This window comes from Sitophilus oryzae, unplaced genomic scaffold, assembly GCF_002938485.1.
Source record: "Sitophilus oryzae breed Bouriz unplaced genomic scaffold, Soryzae_2.0 scaffold_815_pilon_pilon, whole genome shotgun sequence".
Lineage (NCBI taxonomy): Eukaryota > Metazoa > Arthropoda > Insecta > Coleoptera > Curculionidae > Sitophilus > Sitophilus oryzae.
Window position 1 is genome coordinate 4701839 of NW_022147434.1, and position 9738 is coordinate 4711576.

The following is a 9738-nucleotide window of genomic DNA, read 5'->3' on the forward strand; positions in this document are numbered from 1 at the left end:
TTTATCACTGGTCCACAAAAACGAGTTTAATCTACTCACTGCTACCAAGCACCTGCATATAAACATATACCGGGTGGTGCAGCGTCATTGGAAACATAGGAAATTCCATGCAAACTTTGAACTGTTCAAATATTGGCTCCCCTATTGATTTTACAGTAAAGTCGTAAGGTTTATATATGGTATGTATGGTGTTGGGTTTTTGAAAGCCGTACGACGTACGATGCGTACAAGGCCTTAGCGCAGGACCTTGATCGCCGCCGGCGGGGAGCGCGTCGCTGGCAGAAGGCAGAAGTCACGTAGGCCCACAGCGCAGCCGAAAAGCTTACAAAAACTTAGTATTGCTTGGTGTTTAAGGGGGAGTGCATCGCACTACCATTTTTCTGTTGTCGTGTTATTTAGTAAATTAGAAATAAAGACCATATTGACAAAGATACTCGATTTATTGTCTGTAGCTGTATATAAAAGGTAAACATCATTGAAAAAGACGCTCCATTTATGGTCCTTCGAGCCGGATAATTGGAAAAGTCCAATTAAGGAAAGGATACGGCTACAAGGCTACATTTATCGAAGAAAAGGAACAGGTCAGTGCATCAAGGAAATACAAATAATACAGTGACTTTAAGGACTACCAGGCTAATACTCATTTTAAGGAAAGTTAAGGGAATTTAAGGAAGGTCAAGGGACATTTATATGGTTTAAGGAAATTTAAGGTTTAAGGACATTTAAGAAGATTTGAAGGTTATCTACACAGATTGGATACTTACCGAGGTAGGTGCAGTGCGCAACAGGGTGAGCAATTTTAATTTTATATATTTTTGCTTTGATTTATATTTGTCAAAATAAATATTTTTCGTTTGGCTTATTTGACAAAATAAATATTTTTTGCTTGATTTATTCGAAAAACAGATATTTATGGTTGATTTAGTTGACAAATAAGTATTTACTTTTGATGTATTTGGTACACATAATTGTTTTATTGTGCATTTTATTATTATTTTGTGCATTAAATTAATTATTGTTTGTATTTTTGTTATTAAGGTGGACAAAAGGTTAAATTCTAAATAGATTTTGTTATTTATAAGTCCAGTTTTTCCAAATTTACGTACCATTTCTTTTTATTATTTTTGTAAGTTATTAAATTGATTTGTGTTTTATATTTGTAAGGGACGGTTTGTAAAGACAGCGCACTTGGGTTAAGAATCTGTGTCAGATTTAAGGATAATTTAAGGGTAAGGTAAACATTCATAAGGGTTTTTAAGGTAAAGGTTAAGGTTTTAAGGTAAAGGTTAAGGTAAAGGGTCAAGATGACTGATCTAGCTAAATTGACTCGAAAAAGGGGAAATATTAAAGGGCAGCTTACACGGTTAGAAACTTTTATTCAGAATTATGACTCCTCTAAGCATCATGAGATTTCGATACGTCTTAAAAGAGCGGAGGCGTGGTGGGATGAATTTGAAAGCATCCAGGACGAAATCGAGGACCTGGATAATTCGGATGAGCAAGTGGCTGAACGCGATGATTTTGGTACAAAGTATTTTGACATTCTTGGTCGCCTAAATTTGCTTGCGCACGGTGGGAGTACACAGGACTCAACTGCTCCAAGAACGGAAGTACGTCTTCCACCAATGGAAGTACCTAACTTTTATGGTTCATACAAGCAGTGGTTGGAATTTCACGATTCTTTTAAGTCCTTAGTAGATTCGAATTTGTCTTTAACTAATATTCAAAAATTTTATTATCTAAAAGGGGCGCTTAAGGGTACGGCGGCTGATGTGATCCATTCTTTAGAGGTGTCTTCAGAAAATTATCAGGTTGCATGGGACCTTTTAAAGGAAAGGTTTGAAAATAAAAAGTTAATCGCTCTTAGTCATATTGACTCTATTTGCAATGTACCGGGTCTTACCAAGGAGTCTCATTCCGGGTTAAGGAAAATGTTAGATGAGCTGCGTAAGGATTTGAGGGCACTCAAAACTTTGGGTTTAGGCGTAGAACACTGGGATCCAATACTAATTTACTTGCTTGAATCGAAATTGGATCCTATTACCAGGAAGGAGTGGCAAAAACAAGGTTCGGTCGATAAATTTGCTACGATGGATGATTTTTTTAAATTTTTGGTAAACAAATGTGCAGTATGGGAAACCAATATCAGATCTTCAAATACTGATGACCAAGGGAAAGGGAAACCTCACCTACCCCCTCCCCGATCTACAACTAAAACATTTAGTTGCATACTTTGTAAGGCAGATGAACATTGTTTACAGCAATGTAAACAATTTTTGGATATGTCGTTGGAGGACAAGAGGGGAGTGGTGTCAAGGTCAAATGCTTGTTGGAAATGTCTCAAACTGGGACATAGGGTGCATGCATGTACATCTGGAGGTTGTAGGCGTTGTAAAGGGAAACATCATCTTCTGCTGCATGATAATCAGCACACAGGTAAGGAAACTCGGGATTCCAAGGAAGGCGCAGCGGAAGGAGGTGGCTCAAAGGTATTTAACGGTCATAGTAGTGAAGATAAAGGTCTCGAGATGCAAGGTGTAAAAAAGGAAATTACGGAGGTTCTCTTGTCTACTGCAGTTGTAAGGGTTAAGGATATAGAAGGTAAATGGCATGAGTGTAGGGCGTTGTTAGACTGCGGGTCACAGTCTTCATTCGTGACCAAGGCGTTTCGTGATATATTGAGGCTTCCAATGAAAAGGATAAACAGTTCAATTATGGGTATAGGGCCCGAAACCATGAGTATTGATCACTCGGTAGTTGCAAGGATTTATTCGACTCATTCGCAATATAATGCTGAAGTGGGGTTTCTGGTAATCGATGAGATTTCTAACAACATTCCTTCGGTTAGTATTGATTTAAAATCACTTAATTTACCTGAAAACATTAAATTGGCGGATCCATCTTGTGGTGAACCAGGTAAGATCGATATGCTATTGGGTGCTTCAGTGTTTTGGTCCGTTTTGGACACAGAGAAGGTTGAATTAGGTAAAGGATGGCCTCTACTTCATGGAACGAAACTGGGATTCGTGATTGCTGGGACTATGCATTTAAAACCAGGGCAAATGCAAGTGCATAAGCAATCACAACCAAAAAGGTGTCATTTCTCATCTAACTGTTCGGTTCAGGGGCAGTTAGAAAAATTTTGGGCTCTAGAAGAAATAGGTTATGAGAAACGACTAACAAGGGAAGAAGAAGAATGTGAAAGATTTTTCGCGGAAACGACGAAACGAAGCGAAGATGGCAGATTCGTTGTCAAGTTGCCAATATGTGTCGGGGTACCAGAGTTAGGCAATTCAGTCAATCTGGCGATAAAAAGGTTTTCTTCATTGGAGAAAAAATTAGAAAGGGACAATGAATTGAAGGAAATGTATCACGCATTCATAAGAGAATATCTTTCATTGGGCCATATGTCTAGAGTATATTCGGATAAGGAAATGAATGAACCGGTGGCGTATTATCTTCCACATCACGCGGTTATTAAGAAAACATCACTGACCACCAAGCTAAGAGTTGTTTTTGATGCCAGCGCACCAACTAACACTGGAGTGTCTTTAAATAATCAGCTAATGGTTGGTCCAAAGCTGCAAGATGATATTTTTGATATACTAGTACGTCTTAGGAAATATGCAGTAATCATAACAGCTGATGTGGAGAAAATGTTTAGGCAGGTTTGGGTTGCGGAGGAGGATCAGGATCTGCAAAGAATTTTATGGAGATTTAACGCGGATGAACCCATCGGACATTTTAAGTTAAACACAATTACTTATGGGATGGCATGTTCAGGATATTTGGCAGTAAAATGTTTGCAACAACTCTCGGAGTGTGAGGATGATAAAGTAGGAAGGGCAATCATGAAGGACTTTTACATGGATGATCTCTTGACAGGGGCAGATACAGTTGAAGAAGCCCGAGAGATTAAGAAAGGGATCAGTCAGGTGTTAGCTTCGGGTGGTTTTATCCTGAGAAAATGGAGTTCTAATAAACCAGAAACTCTGTTAACCTGCGATGAGCCAAATGTGGAGCATTATATATCAGGAGATAGCACTTCGAAAACACTAGGTATCAGATGGAATCCACACCTAGATACTTTGCACTACGATTGTCCTGAAGATTATGGTGTTTTATTGGACAATAAGGTAACCAAACGCATAATTTTGTCATTGATATCCCAGATATTCGATCCTTTGGGACTGTTGGCTCCTGTTATTATTAAAGCTAAACTTGTACTTCAACTATTATGGAAGGAAAAGGTAGGTTGGGACGAGGAGTTCCGCAAGGTGTTCTAGTTCCATGGTTAAATTTGAGAGAGGAATTTCAGAAACTAAAGGTGTTTCAAATAGAACGGCAGGTTATATGCACAGGGTCTAGGGATTTTCAGATACATGGTTTCTGCGACGCTTCGCAGAAGGCTTACGGGGCTTGTATTTTTGTGAGATCAGTAGACCAGAAGGGAGATTGTCACGTAAGGTTGTTATGTTCGAAATCACGGGTTGCTCCACTTAAAGTAATATCTCTTCCCAGATTAGAATTATGTGGTGCCCTTTTGTTGGCTAAGTTGGTTAAGGCAGTTTTACAAGCGATCGATATAAATCCGTCTCAAATAAGGTATTGGTCGGATTCGTCCATTGTGCTGTCTTGGTTGTCAAGGGAACCTTCGACTTGGACAACATTCGTGGCAAATAGGGTCGCGGAGATTCAAACCCTCAGCGGAGGCAACCAATGGGGTCATGTACCATCAGAGCAAAATCCGGCGGATTTGGTCTCCAGGGGTACTGACTGTGACAGCTTAAGTGAAAATTTATTATGGTGGGAAGGCCCATTCTGGTTATCTCGCGAAGAGAATTACTTTCCTCAAACTCATATTCCTAGTGTTGATGTCATTCCTGAGCAGAAGATCATAAAACATTCATATATCGTGACGGATCTTAATAAGGTGCTTAGAAGGTTCTCGAATTTCAATAAATTACTTCGAACATTCTCTTATTGTTTAAGATTTATGCAAAATTGCAGGGCTTCTAAAAGAGGGGAACCACCTAGAAGAGGTCCATTAACGGTACAGGAGCTTGATAAAGCATGGACAGTGGTAATCGCATTAGTTCAACGTGAAGTTTTTGGTGCTGAAATTAAGGCCATAGAAGGGGGATGCGGGCTGGATAGACGAAGTAGAATTTTGTCTCTTAATCCGTTTTTGGACAAGGATGGGCTATTAAGGGTAGGAGGTCGGCTAGCCAAGGCTAATCTTAGTTATAATCAGCGGTTTCCGGTAATACTTCCAAATAAACACGACGTCACGCGGTTAATCATTCTATGTGAGCACTACAAGCATTTACATGCAGGTCCGCAGGCGCTTTTAGCAGTAATGCGTCTCAAATACTGGCCCATATTAGGTCGTCAAACAATAAGAAGTGTTTTATCGCGTTGTATTGTATGTTTTAGGGCAAAACCAAAGGATTTTAGGCAATACATGGGGGAGTTACCAAGCAGTCGTATTGTTCCAAGTCGGCCATTCGAAAATTGTGGGGTTGATTACGCAGGGCCATTTTTTGTTAAATCAGGCACAGTTAGAAAACCTGTTATTACCAAGGCGTATTTATGCGTCTTTATATGCTTCGCGACTAAGGCGGTCCACCTAGAATTGGTCGTTGATCTAACGACCCAAGCTTTTCTTAACTGCTTTAAGAGGTTCATCGCACGTAGGGGACTTTGTAGGAATGTGTACTCCGACAATGCGACAAATTTTATAGGGGCTAATAATGAACTTACGGAACTTAGTCGATTTTTACAGGATAAGGGTAACCAGGAGGTTTTCTCACAGTACTTTACAAATTCATTTATAAAATGGCATTTCATTCCACCACGTTCGCCGCACTTTGGGGGTTTGTGGGAGTCTGCGGTGAAATCCGCAAAGTACCATCTAAAGAGGGTTTTAAATGATCAGAAGTTGACGTTTGAAGAGTTGTATACAGTGATAACCCAAGTGGAGGCATGTCTGAATTCCCGGCCAATTACTCCTGTAAGTGAATCTGCGGATGATTTGGAAATTTTAACGCCAGGTCATTTTTTAATGGGTAGCTCACCCTCTGCTCTGCCTCAAGAAGATATAAAAGGTCATAATCCAAATCGCTTACAAAGGTATCAGTTATTGACTCAGTTTATCCAAAGTTTTTGGAAACGGTGGCAAACGGAGTATTTGGGTAACTTGCAACAGCGATCTAAGTGGCGAATAAGAGCGGACTCTATAAAAATTAATGACATGGTGTTGGTGAAAGAAGATAACACTCCGCCCATGAAATGGCAGTTAGGACGAGTAGTGGAGTTACACACGGGTAGTGACGGGATATGTCGTGTTGTGTCGCTTAAAACCGCTAGGGGTTTAATAAAGAGGTCTACTTCTCGTGTATGTGTTCTACCATTTGAAGGCAGTAATTAATAAGAATTTTAGGAACATTAAGGATTTAGTGTTTAAAATAGATTTTAGGAATTAGGGTTAAGGTTTTTGAAAGACAAGCTTTCAAGGGGGGCGGCATGTTGGGTTTTTGAAAGCCGTACGACGTACGATGCGTACAAGGCCTTAGCGCAGGACCTTGATCGCCGCCGGCGGGGAGCGCGTCGCTGGCAGAAGGCAGAAGTCACGTAGGCCCACAGCGCAGCCGAAAAGCTTACAAAAACTTAGTATTGCTTGGTGTTTAAGGGGGAGTGCATCGCACTACCATTTTTCTGTTGTCGTGTTATTTAGTAAATTAGAAATAAAGACCATATTGACAAAGATACTCGATTTATTGTCTGTAGCTGTATATAAAAGGTAAACATCATTGAAAAAGACGCTCCATATGGTACCAGCCGCTTTTGAATAATTTAAAAAATATTGTATCTATTTTTAAATTAAAAAATTAAAACCGAACAGGTGACAATCAAACACCAGTCAAAATCTGGCATACCTTAGGCTTACAAACTATGATATATTGTCATTGTCAAAAGTAATTTAATCTTAATATTCGGGAGAAATAAACCGAAACACGTCAGTTATACTGTCTAAGCTATTTCACGCGTAGTACCATTTTATAATACTCACTTGGTATAAGAATAAATTGTAAATAGTACTGAATATTAAAATTTTATTTAAATTAAGTTACGTTTGAAAATGATGTTGACAACTTAAGGTATGTCGGTTTTTGACTGGTGTTTGATTGTTACCTATTCAGTTTCAATTTAAAAATCGATTCAATTTTTTTCAAATTACTCAAAATCGGCTTGTCCGAACTAACTCCCTTGAATTTATGATTTATTACACCTCCAAAATAATCATAGCCAAAATCTTGTAATTAAAAAGCAGATTGGTTCAATAAATCAAAATATTGTCATGATTTAGCTAGAGCTCTCGCAGATTACTTTTGAAATAAAGTTACTTTACAGATTTTGGTATTCATTTTCTCAGATTTAACTTTTTTTTACCCCATCCTAACTCAAAACCTAGCTACGTTCATGATGGATTATCAACGTTGTCAGGATCCTTTACGTGGATACGGAAATCACTATGGAAACTGTCGCAAACATCCATGCGCCAAATTTGGATATTAATTTTAAACATTTTATTTGTAAAATGCATATTTATCTTTGAACAATAAATCGAATGCTTACTGTTACAAAAAATCAAATTATATACATATACATACACACTGTCATTACTCGCTGACGAGTATTTGCCACGCATCAGAAGATGGTCATGCAAGGCGTTTTCTTTCATGAGCTTTTCTGTGACTGAAAAGCCCGATATGTGATTCTGATTTCATGTTATCTGTCTACTGCACTCCGGACATTCAAAAATCTCATTGCTTTGTTGTCTCTTTACTTTTTGATTGTCGCTGTTGTGACAAAAACTTTCCTTTTAATGAAAATTTAAGTCAAAATATTGCGAACGGCTACTCTTATATCGGAGGCGGTGGGAACAAGTTTTTGCTTCTGCACTTGGCTAAAAATACGATACCCACCTGCTTACACTGCATACCAAAGGGCGCCACTTATTTCAAAAAGATGCTGATAGTTTGTAAGTAATGCCGAAGGCAAGTACTTAACCAGTTAAATGTAAAATGTTTGAAAAAGAATAGTTAATTTCTTCACACTAATGATTATTTAAAATTAAATTAATAAAATTTTAGTTTACTATAAAAAAATACACTGGCCTTGTATACCAAATTATACTAAAAAAGAATCTTCTTAATAATACAAAAACATCACAGCATCCAACTTTTTCTCAGAGGTGTGCAGGGCTGAAATTTAACCGAACAGGCTGCTACTGATTACTTCGGTGACTGAAGACTCATAAGGAAAACTTGTTGAAAAACTTGGCGAAAAACTTCTAGACACAAGTGTAGAAAAACTGTAGAAAAACATCTAGAAAAATGTCTAGAACTACTTGCAGAAAAATCCAAAGAAAAATGCTGAGAAAAACCTGAAAAGAAATGTACGGTATAAGTTAACCTTACATTTAAAAAAAACTTGAAAAATTTACGAAGAGATTAATTTACCTCATTGTGACGGCACACAATCAATAATTTCTCATAAAAAAAACTAGAATCTAAAAGAAAGGCATGTGAAGATTTTTTCTCACAAAAGGAACGTTAAAGAAAATCTTACCAAAACTATAAATCCTTTAAAATCTAAGCAATCAAAATCTATATGGGACCTTCAACCATCTATAGCAGGGTTTCTTAACGTGTGGTCCACGGACCCCTTAGGAGTCCATAGCGTATGTACCAGGGGTCCGCGGTCTGCATTACGTCAGTTAACTGTAAATATATTTATTAAGAAAAGAAATAATGTAGGGCGACGAATTCTGTAGGTATTTAATTACTAAACACTACGCGATGCGCGTAAGGATCAAAAAAACAAAGTTGAAGCTGTCCCCATATCAAAAGATGTTATTCATTCTAGAATTGTTGAAATGTCGTCAAATGTTTTACAAGTTGTTGAAGAATTAATTGCTTCACCGTTTCCATTCAGCATTCAATTGGATGAAAGCACCGATGTGTCACAATGTAACCAACTCTTTGTATTTGTCCGTTACGTACAACAAGACACATGTAGTATTAAAGAAGATTTTCTTTTTTGCAATTCACTTTTGGAGACTGCAAAGGCTTCAGATGTTTTTGAAATGACAAAAAGGGTTTTCAACGAACAAAATACAGACTGGAAGACTAAACTTGGTGGTATCTGCACCGATGGAGCTCCCGCAATGCTTGGTAATACGTCTGGTTTCGCGGCTTTGGTCAAGAAAGGGATCCCTCATGTCATAATAACTCATTGTGTCTTACATCGACATGCCTTGGCTTCACGGACTTTACCTCCATTTCTGAAGGAAGTTATGTCTACATGTATCAAAATAATTAACTTCATCAGAGGAGCCTTAAACCACCGCCATTTAAAAGACTTTGTCAAGAAATGGGGTCAGAACATGAAGTACTGCTTTACTACACAGAAGTTTGTTGGCTGTCAATGGGACAGGTCTTAAAGCGATTGTTCGAGTTGAGGACAGAAGTGTTACTTTTTCTAAAAGATAAAGGAAATTCACTGTCTGAATATCTTGAGAGCGAATATTTTGTACGGGGGCTAGCGTATTTGGCAGATATATTTACTCAATGAATGAGATTAACCTGTCACTTCAGGGCTCTGCGGTGACTATCGTGGATGCGTCTGAACGGTTGAGAGGTTTCATATGTAAACTGCCACTTTGAAAAAGGA

The 9738-nt window shown here is 38.3% G+C and overlaps 2 protein-coding genes across 2 annotated transcripts; both read left to right on the forward strand.

Moving 5' to 3' along the window:
* Positions 1 to 1304: 1304 nt before the first annotated feature.
* On the forward strand, positions 1305 to 6430 carry LOC115889588. Its single transcript, XM_030909641.1, has 2 exons — positions 1305 to 4250; positions 4319 to 6430. Exons 1-2 carry the CDS (start codon positions 1305 to 1307, stop codon positions 6428 to 6430), a joined length of 5058 nt encoding a protein of 1685 aa, XP_030765501.1.
* Positions 6431 to 8941: 2511 nt separating this feature from the next.
* LOC115889589 (protein ZBED8-like) lies at positions 8942 to 9508 on the forward strand. The gene has a single exon (XM_030909642.1). The coding sequence runs from the start codon at positions 8942 to 8944 to the stop codon at positions 9506 to 9508; it is 567 nt and encodes a 188-aa protein (XP_030765502.1).
* The last annotated feature ends 230 nt before the right edge of the window (positions 9509 to 9738 follow it).

Coding starts and splice junctions, on each gene's coding strand:
- LOC115889588 (XM_030909641.1), top strand. CDS start 1,305: ATGACTGATCTAGCTAAATTGACTCGAAAAAGGGGAAATATTAAAGGG. Junction 4,251..4,318: donor AACTATTATGGAAGGAAAAG/GTAGGTTGGGAC, acceptor GAGGAATTTCAG/AAACTAAAGGTGTTTCAAAT.
- LOC115889589 (XM_030909642.1), top strand. CDS start 8,942: ATGTCGTCAAATGTTTTACAAGTTGTTGAAGAATTAATTGCTTCACCG.